We start from the raw sequence: 20014 nt of genomic DNA on the forward strand, positions 1-20014 counted from the left end.
GATACAAATATAACATTTAAGATGTTAAAACCGGTAATAGTTTATTTATAAAACATGACAAGTATTACTTTTATATTTTAATATTTTTAGAAAATTCACTGTAGATTATATTTTTTCCAATATTTTTCGTTATGAATTTTATGAATGTAAGCGAAATATTAAATCTTGATTGTTGAATATTTTATTACAGTGAAAGAACTTTTTGTAGATCATCAACTCTTTAAAATTTCGATAGATAGTAAGTACATAAGTAATTGTAAAATGTTTTAAAATAGTTTAGAGCCGTATTTCTTAAATTTTATATTTAGGTATATCAAGCTTAAACTTGAAATAAGGACCTTACATATCTAATAAGCTAATCCACTCGTCCTGCATTTTTTCGAAAGTTTACTATTGGAGAGAGAGAGAGAGAGCCAGCGCGTGTCAGACCTTCGTTATTTTATAAAAGCTGAAAGTTTCCCTGCGTATTGTCCCCAACACAAGGAGGTACGATCAGCGACAATGAAGTTTATATCACGGTGAATTTGCTTAGGGAGATAACAGGTAAAACAGTATCGTGCAACCCCCTGCCAGACACCCGTAAACTTTAACAATTTATTAAATTTAAGGGTGTCTGGCAGGGGGTTGCCACCATACTAAGACCCAATTTCACCAAGCATTTAAACCCCGTTTAGTTAAACATTGGGGCCGATTCTCTAGTACACAATCTCTAAACTAAACTAAATTAACAGGTCTAAATCGGAACTAAAATTAGGAAAACGGAACGCAACCGTCAAGCTGTCATGTTGCAAAATCAGCTGTTCCTTAAATTTAAATTGAAATATATTAAAATTAACTAGAAATAAGTGAAAAAACAGTGTGAAATTATTATTATGCGGTTGTAAATACTGTAAATAACTGTGACATGCGGCTATACATAAGCGACATAACCAGAAGAAGGATTTAAACGGAGGGTGGCTGCCGAGTGTTTGAAAATAAACGGCTTAAACTTGGGGAGTATTGCTTCTATTACCTAACTTATTCTTATATTTTATGTATTTCAATGTTATTTTACATAATTAGGTTAGGTACTATACTCACTACTCTTTCTTTTCTCGAGAACATCGAGACACGTCCCTCCTCACACTAGGCAAAAACCTTTTTCCACTTACTTGACAAATAGTGGAAGTATAGTTGGAGAATAACGAATATTGCCTCAGACAATACTAACATTACACAATACATAATAAATACTAAGTCTAATGCAAAACAATAACTTTATAAATTAATAAGTACTTAATAGTAATAAGTGATGAACTTTGCATTTCATATTGACACCTAATTTTTTACAAATTAAGTACATTATTGTGTTGTAATATTTTGGTCCAGTTAGTGTAGGTGTAGATATACCAAATAACTATAAGTATCTCACTAAGTCTTTAATCTTTTGTTCTTTCTTTTCTGTTTTCAAAGATCATTCCATCTTCATATCTGTAATACCTACTTTAAACTTTATTTTATTTAATTTTATTTTCCTTCACCCACATATATTATTTGGTGTGTTTCAGAGTAGTACACATACACAATGGCACCAACAACCAGGAGGGCAGTAGCTATGGAGGAGCAAGTGAAACTAAAAAATGCCCTCCGGGAACTAAAATCACTGAAACAGCTAAATGAGCAGTTGTTGAAGGAACAAGACGACAGTGAAGCTGAGTTAAGAGCCATTATTACAAAGAACACTCAATTGAAGGCTGAACTGGCTGACCTAAGCAATGTTCATACTATAGTACTGGAAGAACGGGACCAACTTCAGGAGGCGGTCGGCTCATTCAATCAGTGCATCCAAACATATGATGAGGCTCTTAGCAGGATTTCTATGTTGGAGAATGAATTGAGTAGAGCTCAGAAAACAATTGACGACCTTCAGTCTCAATTGCAAAGCCATGAAACAAAGGCAATAAATAATTTGTACGACGAGCTGCTCACTTCATCCCCAGACGCGCCAGGAGTGATCATAGATCTGACTTGTGACAGTCCGTGTGCTAGTAATACCAAGTCATTGCCGGAACATAACTTGGTATATTTGAATAGCCACAACAAAATAAAAAAATATATAAAACTTAGTAAAGTAATTAGAAAAACCAAAAGTTTGATAAAATCTCAAAAAACTCATACAAAAAATATTGCATTACGAAAGGAACGTTCTCAATTATTAAATAAGCTCGATGCTTATTGCTTATCTATTACAGAACTCCGGGATAAGTATGATTTGCATGTTCAAACCTTAAATGATGAAATTTCCAAATTGACTTATTCGCTACATAATGTCACAAACCAATACGAGCTGTCACAAAAACAGATTGATGAGCAAATACTGGCAGCAGATGAATTGTTAGCATTAAGTAACTATAACATGGCTCGCTTTGAGTCATTAACCAATAAGCATGAATGTTCTCCAAATGTACCTATTGTTCACCAAGATAGTCCTGCACCGCTCCCTGTGAAAACAGATACTTGTCCAAAGCAGTGTAGTATTGATGTTACAGAGGTTCCGTGTAGTATTGATGTTACAGAGGTTCCGTGTAGTATTGATGTTACAGAGGTTCCTTCATCTGTCAATATTAATCCCTCAGCTAAGCCAATAAACCAAACTATAATTATTTCTGACAGCTTAGGTAGAGGTCTGGGCTCCATAATGAGCGGTTGTTTAAAGCATTCAGTGATTAATAGATGTTCTCCTGGAGCTAGTTTTAACTATTTAATTAATAACTTAAATGAAAAATCATTGGATAGTAATACAAATGTTATATTATTGTTTGGGGACAGTTTACAAGTCAAAAAACAACAGATTGTAAAATGCATTCAAAAATTATTGCTTCTACATGAGAAAACAAAATGTAAATTTGTTTTGTGTGCTTTTCCTTATTCTGGTACATTAAACAAACAACAAAATGATAAAATACATACTTTAAATTTGAAAATGTATAATCTCACTAAACATTATAGTGAAGCTATTTTTTATTTTGACATTAATAGTATTAAATTGACTAATAAGTTTAAATTGACCGGAGACAGTATGTATCTGCCGAAGAGATGTAAGATGCATATTGCCTCACTATTAGCACATAATTTAAATGATTCAGTTACAAGTGTTGTAACAAACTCTTTTGACTCTTATACAAACTGTACTTCTAGTACAAATATTTATAATATTGACTCAAGTACTTCTAGTACAAATATTTATAATATTGACTCGAGTACTTCTAGTACTAATTTTTCTATTATTGACTCGAGCAATAGTGTAAGTACTATTAGGAACCCTATTGCTTGTTTAAACTAGACAGTAAGACAACGGAGGAGCCCTGTCACATGAAAAATGTACATCAAAGTATACAGAGCTTCACCGGCAAAGAATTAGAAATTGCAAGTTGTTGCAAAAAATCTAATGTTATCAATCTGGTGCACCAAAACATTCAATGTATCAGAGGGAAAGATCTGGAAATAGAACTTTTTTTGAATAATTTCAATATTGATATTTTATGTATAACTGAGCATTGGTTAAAAAATCATGAGTATACATTCAATTTTGGTAATCACCAGGTTGGTAGTTCGTTCACCAGAACCAATGCGATTCATGGCGGCTCGTTAATTTTGCTTAGCAAACAATTAAAATTCAAGAATCGAAATGACATAGAGAGCCTGTCTGTTGAGCGAACAATAGAACTATCCTCAGTTGAACTTGAGCAATTCATTGTTGTGTCTGTATATAGACCACCCTTGTCTAACTTTGATCTTTTTGAAAAGGTAATGGATGAAGTCTTATTCAAAATCTCAAAATCAAATAAAAAGCTGATTGTGTGCGGAGACTTTAATGTAAATATTTTGGAAAGTAGCCCTTTAAATGGCAAATTATTAAATCTTTTCAAATCCTACAACCTATCCAACATGTTTATGGAGCCTACAAGAATAACTGTAACTAGCGCCACATGTATAGACAATATTTTTACAAATATAAATCCAATTACTAAAACCATAATTAGCAAATTGGATTCGGATCATTGTGGACAGTTGATCCAGTTTGAAAATTTGAAGAAAAAAAATTCTAAACGTAGAATAACCTTTGTACCAGTAACGTCTGACCGAATTGAGAATATGAGACTAAGCCTTATAAAACACCTTCCATTTTTGTCAAATGGGTTTAGTCCTGATGAAATGTATAATACATTTTTTAATATATTCAATACTATATTTAACTCAATATTCACCAGTAAATCGGTCTTGACTACTGATGCAAAAGTTTTTAGTGAATGGGCAACAGTAGAACTACATAAAAGTAGACAAAAACTATATGAATTGTATGCGGAGCGACAATATGATACTGGTGACGAATTCAAGCAGTACGTTCAACTGTTTTCCAAAAAGTTTAAGAGAGATTGCATTGCAGCCAAGTCAAAATATATCCAGGCAAAAATTAAAAACAGCTCCAATGTAGTAAAAACTACCTGGAAAATAGTTAACGAAGAAACAGGAAGAGTGACACATAAAACTTGTAATTTTGAACTAAAATATCATGACAAGTTGATTACGTCAGACCCCGAGGTTGCAACCGTTTTCGAGACCTTCTTTACAGATATTCCTGTTTCTACTACAAAATCATTGAACTCTTCAGCAGCCGCCGCTCTCTCACTATTGGAGGATAACGTGCCTGAATGTAATAAAATGTTTGAATTCAGTCACGTTAGTTGCTCTGACGTTATCAAAGCTTTTAAATTAATTAATAATAAGAAAACAAATGATCTGTGGGGCATTTCCGTTAACGTTGTGAAATCATTAATTGATATTGTTGCACCCGAGTTAGCATTAATATTCAATAATTGTGTTGACTGTGGTGAGTTTCCAGACTTAATGAAACATAGTAAAATAATTCCATTATTTAAATCAGGTAGTACTAGTGACCCCACTAACTTCAGACCGATATCTGTACTACCCACTTTTAGTAAAATCTTTGAAAAAATAATTTTAACTCAACTGCTTAATTTTTTCAACATTAATGATTTATTTCACACCAAACAGTTTGGTTTTACACGGGGTCGCTCAACAACCGATGCTGGTGTTGAGTTAATACTAAATATATTTGAAGCCTGGGAGGAATCACGTGATGCGCTTGGCGTTTTATGTGATTTATCCAAGGCTTTCGACTGCGTTGATCATGAAACATTGGTCGCGAAATTGCACCATTATGGAATTAGGGGTGCAGCATTGGAATTGATGAGTTCTTACCTAAATGATAGAATACAAAGGGTAGACGTGAATGGAAAGCGATCTCCCGGATCCGTTGTAAAAATGGGGGTGCCACAAGGTTCCATCTTAGGACCTTTTCTGTTCCTTATTTACATCAATGACCTTCCTTACCTCGCTAAGGACAATTACGGGATAGTCTTGTTTGCTGATGATACATCACTTTTATTTAAAATCAATCGATACTTAACAACTTTTGATGAAGTAAACAATTCTCTCACCAAGTTAGTACAGTGGTTCGAAGCTAATAACCTGCTTCTCAACGGGAAAAAGACAAAGTGTATTAAATTCACTTTACCAAATGTTAAGCAGGTGAAAACCACTGTGCAACTTAATAATGAGGAATTAGATTTAGTGGATACCGCTATTTTTCTTGGAATAACGTTAGATGCAAAACTTCAATGGGGCTCTCATATAAATAACTTATCGAACAGACTTAGTTCTGCCGCATATGCGGTAAAAAAGATTCGCCAGTTGACAGACATAGAAACTGCGAGACTAGTATATTTTAGTTACTTTCACAGCATTATGTCATATGGTATATTATTATGGGGTAATGCTGCTGATATTAATTCTATTTTTGTGCTGCAGAAAAGGGCTGTTCGAGCCATATACAGTATGGGGCCACGAGAGTCGCTGAGAACTAAATTTAGGGAAGTTAAAATTATGACAGTGCATAATCAATATATTTTTGAAAATTTACTGTACGTACATAAAAACATAAATAAATTTAAAAAAAAAAGTGACTGTCATAATATAAATACTAGAAATAAAAATAAACTTGTAATTCCCGCCTCTAGGCTCAGTAAAGTTAGCAATTCATTTGCTCGTAATTCCATACGTTTCTATAATAAGCTTCCAGAAGACATATTGGAGATGTCTCTCAACAAGTTCAAAGTTTTCATAAAACGTAAACTAATTGAAAAATCCTATTACAATGTAAAGGATTATTTAAATGATAAGCAAGCTTGGGAATGAGTTGCTTAACGACTTTGTGATAGTTCTAATAAGTTTCAATAAATTTGTAAAGTGGTGATAATAAAAAGAATACCCGGCTGAGTTTGTTGTGGGCTCTTCTCAGACCTGGGCGCGTTTGGAACCCTCGTAGCTTTAGTTTTAAGTTTGCGTTATAATTATCACCACTATATTATCTTACAAATCTAACACTATACCAGACAATCAATAAGAGTAATTTATTACCTATTTTGAATAAATCATTTGACTTGACTTGACTTGACTTGAAATCTAGTGCTTTCCTTTTCCGCAAGCAACATTATGAAAGGGATAGCAATAGATTTAGACGTGATATTTTAGTTTAGTTTAGAGATTGTGTACAAAGGAATTAGCCACATTGTAATGTTATTCCTTTTTGGCAGATAACATACGCGATTTTTAAAAAGGAGAGATACAAAAATAATGGTGCTAATTCTGTTGTACTCTAACCTAAACCTAAACTAAATTTTAGATTCTTTAATTTTAGGATTTCTATTTCTAAACTGCATTCGCTTTTTTGCTTCAACTAAATTTAAACATCCTAAATGGCCGTCTAAAATGACGTTTGAATTGAATAGTAAGTGTTGCTATTTAAGATAACAAGAACTGCACTAAATTTGTGTTTGATTTTCCCCTTTAATCTTAAAACTATTTTTTGCGAAAAATATCGAACGATGTTACTTGAAATACAAAAATAATAACTTTACTTGATTTATTTAGGTCGAATCACAATAAAAGTGTCGAAAATTGAAGTTTTGTTCATTTTATCGTGTGAAGTAGGCTTAAGTCTTTGATCAAAAGTGCTAGAACCCAGAGCCGTAAAACTAGTTAAAAAAACAGATCTATTATTTTTGTTGCAAATATAATTTCTAACCTAATTTCTTTGTGTTTTGTGGTTAAAGAATCTTAGTTTTTGTTACAAAACTTTGTGAAAATAGTGGTTATGTGCATAAAATAGATAAAAGCAAAGAATTTTGCTTGGAATCTTACCTACCTACCTTACCTTGAAATCACCGAGGTACCTAATTGTCAAACTCTTGCTAGGAAATCAATGCAAACAGATGAAAAGCAATCATCCTAAATAACTGACTGCCACAGAGTACATTGAATATACAGGTAAAGGAATATACAGCGAGGAAGTTCTGAAACTTGGCGGTATACTTACAAATCTGGCGTGCAAGGACGTGGAACGAGGTATCCATGAATTCTGCTATGAATTCAACAAACTAAGGCGGTAATGTGATTTAAGGCATGAAAGTACCTACAAGATCAAGATTGAATGTATATACCTACGTGTATAATAATAATAATAACAGGTAACAGCTGGTATCATCATAATGATCAACTCATTGCCAGCTCACCTCTCAAAATGTAGTTTGGCCATAGTCCACCACTCTGTCCAAGTGCAGATTGACAGACTTCACACACCTTTGAGAACACTATGGAGAACTCTCAGGCATGTAGGTTTCCTCACAATGGTTTGGTTCACCGTTAAAGAAAGTGATGCTTAATTGCATAGTAAACAGCTAGTATGCATAGCAAAAAATTGAAGTGTAGGATACATTACACCTTTCAACACATCATCATAACAAACTTTCAACGTTGATAATTTTTATTTCAGCCCATTTCATGAAACCAAGTATATGGAGTCTGCGAGTTAAAAAGATGTTCCGTCACTCATCTACCAAAAATGAACAGTTGTTTCCTAAACTTAATTTTTATTTAAATGTTATTGAAATAAATATTAATTATGTACAGTACAGAATGAAACATATGTATATATTTTATTATTTTATTTAATAAAAGTAATTGTTAATTAAGTATCTGATTGAAGTTTTCTTGCTTTTGTTAGGAAATTCTTGCCTTCATCATACTGAGCAGCTGTAGTATGACTTAGTTGTACTAGTACTACCTGAAAAATGAAATTTATAATCTATAGGTATAAATAGTTCAAAATTAGTTTTCAGTCCCTATTTATATCAATTTCAATGCAGTCTTCACCATAACAATTATAAAATCATTTTTTGAGGTTTGCATATTCTTTGGCTAAAATCTATAGAGTACTTATACTTTGAATTAGCTCAGACTAGACATAGTTAAAACATAATACTTTAAGCACAGATATGTATAGAGAGCATACTTTGACTTTGCTCTGACGTAAGTTTCAGTTAAAACTTAGTTAAAAGTTAAAGATTTATGCCAATGATATAACTCTGTCTCTTTTATCAGTATCTTAAGTCTATGCAAAGTCAGAGATCTATAGATTTCAAACTAAATAAAGGTTGAGTCTATAGATTTCTGTATTAATTTGTAAAATTATAGGAATGTGTAGAAAACTTTAGTCCGTTTTCAATAAAATAGATCTAGAAAAGATAAAAGAAATCAAATTATTTTTTGACGTTATTTCTCTTCTAACTATGGGTTCCATACCTCAAAAGGAACCATTATAGGATCACTTTAGGTACTAGAAGTACCCTATATACTTCTTGTGACCTAAAGGCAGGTAGCTAGGTCAGTACATCATCATCATCATCATCATTATCAATCCATCGCCGGGTCACTACTACTGAGCACGGGTCACCTCTCCGAATAAGGTGTTTTGGCCATAATCTACCACACTGACCAAGTGCGGGTTGGCAGACTTCACACATTTTTGAGGATGTTATGGAGAAGTCCTAGCTTTTCTCTCTCTCTTCTGTACATATTATGTAAATGTAAAAATATAAACTGACTGACTGACATCAGCATATAAGCTGCTGACTCCTGAGTCTAGTAATTTATTAAGCTGCTGAGTTTAAAAACTTGAGAATTTGCATGTAAGGAACGTTTACTTTAAGTACCTATATAGACCACTACGACATAATTTTCAGATACTTACATAGGTACTTATTCCACCCGAACAAAGCTGGGGCAGGTACAACTCAGGCAGGTCAGCTAGTTAACCTGAAATGTGATACCCATATGGGTATGGGTATACCTATATAGGTATACCCATATGGGTATGGGTATACCTATATAGGTAAACTCAACAAGACCCTATCATGATATGTTTAGGAATTACAAGATGTATCTACTAGGTACTTCTCAACTAAAACTTATCAGATGATTAAAGTGAACCCAGGCTATGTCAGTTAGTTGTAGTTATCTATACTGTACTGTAGCTAGTATAAGTACCTACTTATGCATGTAATAGGTAGTCTTTCAAGCAGGTATCTACTGAGTTGAAAATAAAGAAGTAACTGGGTACTACTCAAGTACTTAGTTCAATACTAGGGGTATGTAAGTATAAGACATAACTAAATGTAAAATCTGTTAATTTAGCCTATAAATAAACCTTTAGGTGAACTCATTAAGATTTTAGAACTTAAACTTTATTATAAGTACCTACTCTACCACCACACTTATTCTGCTTTATTTTTGATATGTTTAGCAATAAGTAGTAGGTAGTAGGAATTAATCTCATTGATAATGATAACAAGGCATCAAGTTTTACCTTGGCATACCTAATTGGCAAAGATTTATGTTCACACTAATATTTAGGTAGCTACCTATGCAAGTTTTTGTCTCTGGGTATGTTCCTTTATGCATCTAACCTAGTTGGGCACAGAGATTTTTCACAAGGACACATACTAGTGAAGGATATACTTATAGGCTACTTTTATTAGGTAGGTAGGTAAGCTAAGTACCTACAGAAAAGTATCCTAGTCCCACAGGATTTTCGAACAGCTGCCACTTGCTAGTTAAGAAATAAGGAGACTTAAGGATCTTAGGTTTGCCTTGCTGAAGCCGCCAGGATGTCTGTGGAGGTGTCTGATACTCTTAGACAACAAAGTAGATAACCAACCTAATTATTTTTTGTGAATTAACGACGAGCCAGAGAAACCACGTATATTTCCATTTTATAAAGTTTAAAAATTAAATTAAAACACTTAAAAGATACTTTTTTTATCTTAAATATAACAATTCTAAACTCAAATAAAAATATTTCTTTCAAAACACGTCCATTTTGCCATTTAAGCAGACTCTTTAAATTTAGTGGGCACCTCGCGAGGTCCACTCTAATTTTAGAAAATTTTAGGTTGACGTTTCTTAATTTAGGCATTTAGTTCGTGCAACAGAATAACTTTTGCTCTTTAAAATCTAAATTGAATAGTTTAGTGCTGTCAAATTCAATTTTAGGTTAGACCTGTCATTTAAGTGGGTTTTCAGAATAACACACCTTTCTAAGTCTAATATTAGACATTTTAAAATTAGAAAACCGCCTAGAGAATCGGCCCCAATGTTAAACTAAAGCATTATTAATTTACTTGGTGAAATTGGCCATAAGTGTCTGGCAATGCATGACGTGATTTCTATAAAGATCGGGATCGGGATTTTTTTATTTTTTCGGGATAGTTAACCCGAAGAAATATAAAAAAAATTAGACTTCATACTTTGTCGTAAGATTTTTACACCTTTATCACTTGCTACCTCCTAAAGCCACCATGATCCAAACTTCATAGTCGCTGATCGTTCCTCCCTGTGTTGTGGACATTACGCAGAGAAACTTTCAGCTTTTATAAAATAACGAAGGTCTGGCACGTGTTGGCTCTTAGTCCAATAGGACATAACGAACAATTGGCACAGCTCATGATTTACGCGAAACAGCAAAACGCCATGTGGATGATTATGCCATCAAACTTAGCAAAACACGAATACAGGGCTAGGTTGTCATCACAACCAGGTCACAACTTGGGGTCGCCCTTTTATTAAATATAGGTATAACGGTGGGGGTATTGTTATAATTGGCAACCATAGTATAATCAAAGTAACATTTTTCTCAAAATAAAGATTTTGGCGCAAAAAAAGCCACCCTGATTCAATCGCTATTTTTTTAGTAAGTACAATGTCCTTGAGAAAATCACTTTAAGATATGAAATTAACATGTCTAATCACATTTCGCTTATTTTCTCAACAAGTTAAAAATGTGACTTGGATCTAGGATCCCTATGGTTCCATTATCGCCATTAATTTTCTTACAAAGTGAATCACAAGCGTTTTTAAATAGCATGAGTCAAATTCAGTTGGCAGCCACTGGTCTTGTTAGAGTGATGTCGATTCCATCGTTGGTGTCTTCGTCGTCTTCGTCGTCGCACGCGTCTTCTGGTTCACCTAGCGCTCTCACGAATTCTGAAATTTTCGTTGTAAAGTCTATAAAAAACCGATTCACTTTCTGGCAAAGGACTAAATTATAAGTACTTCAATCTCTTATCAACATTTTTCTTACTGTCCAACGACCTTTGATTTTTGAACTTTTTATAGAATCGTAGGTATTCTAATACTTAGACTTATAAGAATCTTTATTTGGCATAATAATTATGGAGGATGAATTAAGGAGATAGCAGATTTGAAGAGCATTGTCTCTGTCGTTGAGACTGACAAAACGAACTTCTAATTCGCCGAAAAGTCATTCTAAAGGCCGATGTACATTATTTTCTGCCGCTTACTGTACCTACATACTTACTTACCTAAGAAATCAATGCGGCCGTCTCCATCGGAATCCACTTCTTTAATCATGTCTTCGACTGAAATATAATATGTCATACCGCGATTAATAGCCTCAACTGGTGACAGAAGGGCTGGCTCATTTTTTGCGCAGCGGATCAGCCTGGCTGTCCAGCGCGGAAATGCAGCCAGTATTCTTGGCACCATTCCACGCGGTCATGATTTATATAGTAATTAGATAAGGCTAGCTTTAAGTTTTATTGTATTAAAAAAAAAAAAATATGTCAGATAAGGTAATGTTATGTTAGACTCTTCGACATGATCAGTCCATCGATCGCTGCCCCACTACTGAGCATGGCTCTCCTCTCAGTATGAGATGGATTTAGGCCATAATCTGTCACGCTGGCCTGGTGTGGATTGGCAGAGTTCACACACTCTCAGGCATGCAGGTTTGTTCATCTTTTCCTTCATCGTTAAACAATCATCATCATCACATCAACCGATAGACGGATTATACTTACTAGCGAATTAAGCTTATGGTTCCTTGTAGACCATAGCGTCATTTTCATCATTAAACCATCTCCTTAGGTAGGTAGGTATGACTTTAGGTACCTAACTAACTATAGTGCGCGACAGGTCGAAGATGGCAATCGTAGAGAGAAAGCCCTGCACACCCGCATAGCCTCCGCGTTAACTCGGTGCGGGCGAGCGCGGGTGCGCGGCGCCCCCCCCGCCTCATACGCCGATTGCCATCTCGACCTGTCGCGTACTATATACTTACATACTGTTAGTTAAGATCACACCCAAATCTAGCAAAATATCGAGAAGATAGCTCACTTTCTTCCTCAGAAAGGTCCTCCCCAAGGCATTGCAGCACAGCCCTCAAGTCCGAGGCACAGATGTATCCTCGATTGTGCTTGTCGAACACTCTGAACGCGTCTCTCAGCTCCCTCTCCTCCTGTTCTGCGGAGCTTGTTCCACCACCAGCACCCGACATCGACTTGGAGAGGATGTTCACGAATTCCTCAAAACTGACATTGCCGTCACCTGAAAGTCATAGTGGATAAAGTGGTACGTAAATAATTTACTTGCAGTACGCGGCAGAAAGTACCTAATGTACATCGGCCATTAGAATGAAATTTCGGCTTTGTAGAGCGTTGTCTCTGTCACTCATACCTATTATGACGTTTTGTCGGTCTCGATGACAGAGACAATGCTCTAGAAATCTGCTATCTCCTTCTAAAGGCACATTACTTTCTGCCGCGTACTTACAATCAATATGATCCTGATTATAGATTTTGACTCCTTTGATTTGATTATAGGTAGGCTCCTTCCAGTATTCAATAGGTGCATAGGTTAATTATGGATTTGGAAATAACATAGGTATACCTTATCATAAACTAATCACAGATCAACAAAATTTAAAGTCCTGCCAGTCGGTATAATCCCTCCCCACTCGCCAGTTGCGCCCCTGTACCTATAACCCCACAGGATTTAGGATCTGGATAGTTCCAGACATCTCCGTCGTATGAAGTAGCCATCCTGATTCCTGATTCCTGCCTAGTCATCTGTTTATGCTGTGAATTGTAATTAATTTTTTTCACTAGGTAGGAGGAAATCATCATGGATGTCAATTGCCAACATGTGCCCTGCCGTCATGTTGGCATCATTGCTTTGTTTGCTTTATTTCTTAGAGCTCAGGGTTTATTATTGTGTGATTCGCAATGACGCCAACATAACGTCAGGGGACAAGTTATAGTACACGGTCTGTACCTAATATCACTGTTCTATCTTACCATCACTGTCGACCTCTTGCAGCATATCGTGCAGCTCCTCCACCCTTGCGAACTGGCCGAGGCTGCGCATCACCCGACCCAGCTCCTCCTTCGTAATGGTACCGTCACCGTCCTTGTCGAACAGGCGGAAAGCTTCACGGAATTCTGCATAAACATATTATTTAACTACAGCTACTTACTTTCCTATATTCGAGCTCAATCGGACTGAAATCTTAATGGTCAATACTCAACAGTTCAACCCCAACTCGTATGTTATGCTAAATACTACTTATAAGGGCACGTGGGACATGAGCCCGCAGGTCCCAGCGGGATGATTACGTTTATCGCGACAGATGTAAATCTCGCGAGCATTGCTGTCAAACGTCACACGTAACAGCGGCTAGAGAGAGACAGCAATAGCCACAAAACAAAATAAGGAGAAGAAGAAGAAGAGAGTCAGCAAATGAACTGTCGCATTGCTACTGCTGTCGCTACTGCAACGTTTTACGTAATCACCCCGCGGATCTGAACGGGAGTAGGTTGAAGTGGGAGTGAACCACAGTTCTTTTAGCGAGGAAAAAAATTAAATTGAGAGCATGTGACCTATTATTTTTCGAGAGCATTTCCTTTTACTTTTGGTATACCTACCTACTACCTAGTCAGTGTAACTAATTGATTCTATACTGTCTTGTCTAGTAAGTAGGTACAGGTAATAATAAAACTTCATTGTAAGTACCTACTGCCTGAAAACACGCTGAAACTGAATCTATGATAAGGTAAGCAACGTTGACTTAAAGTTGTTAACAGAATGGGTGATTGAATTTGATCTTTTCGTTTCCTCCGTGCCTCAGAGATCACCTCTAGAGAAGGTTTCACTATCTCAGTATAATATTAATAATCGGATAGGATCTAGGTAGGCGAGCCTACTAGTCATTATTAGATACCTTATCATCATCATCATCAACCGATAGACGTCCACTGCTGGACATAGGTCTCTTGTAGGGACTTCCACACGCCACAGTCTTGCGCCGCCTGAATCCAGCGGCTCCTTGCGACAATTGTGCTAGAATGGCGACCTCGCACCGGAAGACGCAGTGTTGGAAGACCCCCCCCCCCCCCCCAGGTAGACGGACGACATCAGACGAGATACCTTATATCTATCCTAAATTCTACCATTATTTGATTAATGGAAAAGGGTCCCTTCAACAATGAGGAATACGAGGTAGACAGAGATGGGCCTGGAAAAATTAGGGTACGAGGCAGAAAGTAATGTACATCCTTTAGGCCTTTAGAATGACGTTTCGGCTTTGTAGAGTGTTGTCTCTGTCACTCATACCTATGTGATTTTTTATCGGTCTCAACGACAGAGACCATGCTCTACAAAACCGCTACCTCTTCCTAAAGATCGATTTACATTACTTTCTGCCGCGTATTGTAGGTGGGTATACCTTTCATTTGCGTTCTCGTGATGCCGGTATTTTCATCAACGATGGAAGCTTTCCGGTCTAGGGCTGTGTTCGCAGCTGGCTTCAGCAAGGCCACGTGGCGCTGAGGCTGCGTCGGCGTTGTGGACCTCTCCGACAGAAGACTACAAATAAATTAATAATTTCAAGTAGGTACCTAATAATACTTCACAACTTTTCATCTCACTATAGTGATTAAAGTGCTAGATACTCGTAGCAAGAATACAAGCCCAGGCAGTTTGCAAAGATCCAATCAAGATATTTTATTTCAGAATTTTAGGCTGAATGGCTTATTCTATAGAGTTTAGGTACCTAGGTACCTAGTAATACCTACTTAAACTTTACTCAGACTTGAGGTTAAGTTCAAATCTGTCTCATTTCAACTCTAATTAATAAAGTCTGAGCAAAGTCAGGATATGTAGGATACACTCTGGTTTAGTTAGTTAGGCTAGTCAGCGTTCGGTCTTTGCTTCGATAAGGAATCTTCGTATTTGCCCATCTGTGTATGATTTACTTAGATAGGTACCTACTTACCTATTCAAAACTACTTATTAGGTATGCTCGATTTCATTGATCAAATGAGCGCCACTCAATTTATCCTAGATCCTAACTAAGATTTCCTCGTCGCGTTCGCACAATGCGCCCGCACCGGAACAAGCTTGCTCGTTGCGCATACTGATGTGGCCGCGCCCCTGTGGGAATTACACCTTACTGTTCATTGTCATGCACCCAACTCTGCAAACCAAATCTAAAAGACGAAGCAATCCATTGAAGAACAATAATATTAATCTACCTATAGAAATTCCAACCACATCCTTTGTAGAATATTTACCTACATATATCCAATCTTCAATTACTCCATCAGCCATAACGATCAAAGGACTCCATCCTTGTAAAGTCATTGTACATCACCAGAGTCAGACTTGGCGTAAATCGAAAGTTTCATCAGAATCTCTCATTACCTATGCTAAATTTGTTTTATACTTTATTTTTTGAGTAGATTTAGTATGTACCTAATATAATCTTTCTTAGCAAAAGTAAAAAAGAGGTTCTCAAGTAGTTGTGTTTTCAGTTAGATTTAGGTGTACCTTAAATGTACCTGACCTACATTGCTACCCATATTATGTATCAGCTATGGTCGCGAATTTTAGTCGGAATGATTCTTAGCTATGCTTGATGAAGATCTCCAGCCGTTTCCAGGATCTGATAATGGAAGAAGAAAGTGGCCTTAGGATTCAGTGTGATTAAACGTATAGATGTGTGTGTGTTTGTACTCGTTGGATTGGTCTCGACGGGAAGGAACCTATAGTAGGTAGGTGCCTAGGTTCTGTTACCTAATAAAGTTAGGTAAGGTAATAAAGTTTTACCTTTGTGAAGGGCTGATAGCAAAGCTGACCGAGGGCGTCCGTACGTTGTCTGGGCGGGTCTCGTCCGGCGGTCCGGGCTCCGTACTGCTTGTTTGTCGAGTCTAAACATAATGATAACAATCAACATTAGGAACAAATCTAACGCGAGTAACATAGTCACTGGCAAGATCGGTAGGAAAGAGATCTGGCGGACGTAGCGCGAGACGTTGCTCAGAACAGATAAGAGAAGCGGTCGATAGACCTTACTGCACGGTCTCTAAGGTTGTCTGATCACTGGTGCGGAGTTAGGTAGCGGAGCAAAGCGAGAAAGTGATGCGGAGCGGAGTTCACGCTACGAGTCATTTGAGCTACTGGCGCGGCGGCGGGCAATTGGTTTAGTTCTACGCGAAATATCAGCTTCCCTGCTTCGCGTTAAAATGTATGTTTTTTAAAACTAATCCGCAAATCTTAGTCCACTGAAGCGGAGCGGGAGTTTTATGCAATTCTATTGGCTTATATTTGTACAACTCCGCTCCGCTCCGACAGATGAGAAATGGCGCAACATCGTGAAGGAAGCTGCGATCCTCAACGCTGAGGAACCGACGCGAGAGCCACGATGCTCAAAGCTGTCTTAGTTCTTCATAGTGTTCTCAAAACGTGTGTTAATCCACACTTGGCCAGCGTAGTGGACTACGGCCCAACCCGTCTCATTATGAGAGAAGACCCGTGTTCAGTAGTGAGCCGGTGATGGGTACCTGATGATAATGATAATGATAATATTAGAGCTGATCAATGCGATTCAACATCTTCGTAAGCAAAATATTAAAAAGCACTGCTATTAACCTACAAAAGGTTCGATGAAGCCATCTATAAGGGAGCGACCCGAGACGGTCCCACTAATTCCGGGACTGACATGGCAGAGTCCATGGCAGAGTCGTTGTGGTCGCCATTTACCACGAGATCAAAGGCGTCAGAATACATATTGTGTCTCTCCTTATACTGTGGCGTGCTTACCATTATGCCTTTAAGCTGATTCACCAAAGGTGAATCAGCGAAGAAGTTGTTCACCGCGGAGAATATGTTTGTGTATTTGCCTGTCGTATTGCAGCAGGCGACGTTCGCCCGCTCCACGTAGGACTGTGAACAAAACATGAAAATACGTTCATGGAACATAATCCTTATTATTAATATTAGAAACATTTTATTCTGATAGGACTGTGGAAGATTAAATAAATTACCACCCACACCCGCAAAGTTGTAGGTACCTACCTACCGCCAATCAATTCTAACGTTCTGATAAGTAGGTATTTTGACACTATTTTACAATCACACTAACAAATCGGTAAAAGATGGCTGCCTTAAAATAGCTGTTCTGTTTGGCTGCCATTTTAATTACGTTACATCCATTCGAAAAAAGATTGGAGGTATTCTCAAGTTTTCTACTTCTACCTATTTATTACAGTACGATTTTGCGGATCTAGTTGTAGATGTAGGTAATTCTATCATTAAGTACCTACTTACTTAGTAATAAATTCATTGGTGTCAAGCTAAAACATAAACGCAAATTGACCAGCCGTTATGATTATTAATATGGTTATCTACCTACTTACCGTCTACCGATAGAACATATGGAATGTTTTCTCCCACGGGCATTAGACAATAAAATCCTGCAAGGCTCCAACAGTATTGTTACTTACTACAACAATGGTTTAGGCTTAAACGATACATTCATATTTTAAATTGACGTTTATAGGGGCATATTCATCAGTAGAGTCGAAGAAATTGAGCCATTTAGGTTAAGCCTATTAGGAGTTTTAGAACCCACACATTTTCTTAATTATTAGCTGTGCTGTGGTGGATTAGCCCTTAGAGGCATAAGGTGTTAGCTTTATCTCTGGTCTTAGCCTCGGACATATCTACTCATAGTCATGTCACAAATATATACCTACCTATCTGAGACTCATGTGCTCGGGCGTCTTGAAAAATACTCTTTAGTCAAATCCCAAATCAGACTGAAATATTGTTTACCTGAACATAATTTCCAATTTCCACCAGTAGGGCCTCCAAAGTAAGAAATACCGAAAATTAATTAGTGAAAATTTTGGAAAGCTACCGGGTTTCTATTGGTAATACTTAATTAATTTAGTATTAGGTACCTATGTAGGTAGGTACCTAGTTCGGAAACAAGTTAAAGTGTAGGTAAGTAAAAGTGTACCTACGTTTTTTACCGTTTTGTCACGGTAATATAACATTACCGTGGTTTTGTCGCTATGAATAATATTATTTTTATTTTACCTATTTGCTCATTTGCATTGGATTAATAAACTAGGGTAACCTTGATTTGTGGACATATATAGAGGATAGTATTAAAAAGTTTAATTTTGAATATTGATGTTACATTTTATAATAGGAAATGATTTTTTAAAAGAACTTTTACGTTCTTACTTATTTTAAAATCCTGATTAAAATTACTGAAGAGTACCTACTAATAAATAAGTAGGTAAGTAAATAAAATGCCCTTTAACTGAAAATCTGAAGCTTCAATTTAAACGTAAGTAGGTATTTAACGCAGTCACTGAAAACCCAAAAACCATTCTAAGTAGGTATACGGAAATATAAATAGTTGAAAATCGGTTTTAGAGTGCCCATCATTCACAGCTTTACGAAAATAAGTAGGTAATCAAATAAGTATTCTACAGAGTTTGTGGTAGTATTTACCTTGTTGCTATGATTTCAAAGCACTTTGTTGATTGACACTAAGGGCAGACAAAGCACTGTACACACAGGTTTTGAATGAAACTCTACAATCAGACTGAAAGAAGCTGGGTCCAGATCCAGAACACGATGTCAAAATTTTCGCGCATGCGAATTGGTTCGGGTAGTTTAAGGTGATATTTCCTAGCAGGTGACAAATTTTCTGAGGGTACCAAGTATTAAATATTCTATGATATTAGAATGATAAATGCTACGACATTATTGTAAACTGTTGATTAGAAGCAAAAGTTTCACTCTTGAGCCAATAAACCTTGCCCAAACAAAAAATTACCGTTTTATGATTAATATTATTATGATTAAATCTTTGATTGTCTTAACTACTATGTTCTGGAGTTTTTGTATTTACAGGTTCTAAAGTCTTAAATAATAATATAAAACGAATTATTTGTGGTTGAATGTAGATTTTTTTCACCGGGTTGGTAAAACTGGCCCCTTATTCGACTTTACACTAAGTTAAGTAAAATAAATGTAATAGATATAACCGAGGCAAGGGTTACTCAGTCAAGAGGGCAATCCAATGTATCGATGTTTCTACGAGTATAACTGTACTAAGCATATCATTTTGACGAAATAAGGCTCTAAATTATGCTTTTAAGCGAAGTCAGAGTAGAAAATTCTCATTTTATAATGTTCATTAAATATCCGTCTATAAACATTAATTAATAATTAATTAGTGTTCCGAAAGAGGTTATCATTTGTTTTTTTTAAACTACAAGCATAAGTTGAATAGTACGAACGGTTGGCTCGTGCATTTCTCTGTGAGCAGCTTATAAAAAAAAACCGGCCAAGTGCGTGTCAGACTCGCACACCGAGGGTTCCGTACTACACTCGTTTTTCTTCGACATTTTGCACGATAAATCAAAAACTATTATGCATAAAAATAAATAAAAATCTGTAT

General features: G+C 36.4%; 1 protein-coding gene across 1 annotated transcript; it reads right to left on the minus strand.

The window, feature by feature from the left end:
* Positions 1-10557: 10557 nt before the first annotated feature.
* LOC117985092 (calmodulin) lies at positions 10558-19195 on the minus strand. The gene is made up of 8 exons (XM_034971771.2): positions 19060-19195; positions 17356-17478; positions 16363-16463; positions 14981-15120; positions 13554-13697; positions 12595-12804; positions 11781-11837; positions 10558-11442 (listed from the first exon to the last, which is right to left on the minus strand). Exons 2-8 carry the CDS (start codon positions 17356-17358, stop codon positions 11333-11335), a joined length of 765 nt encoding a protein of 254 aa, XP_034827662.1. The 5' UTR covers positions 17359-17478; positions 19060-19195; the 3' UTR covers positions 10558-11332.
* Positions 19196-20014: the final 819 nt, after the last annotated feature.

Source organism: Maniola hyperantus, chromosome 9 (assembly GCF_902806685.2).
Source record: "Maniola hyperantus chromosome 9, iAphHyp1.2, whole genome shotgun sequence".
NCBI classification, from domain to species: Eukaryota; Metazoa; Arthropoda; class Insecta; order Lepidoptera; family Nymphalidae; genus Maniola; species Maniola hyperantus.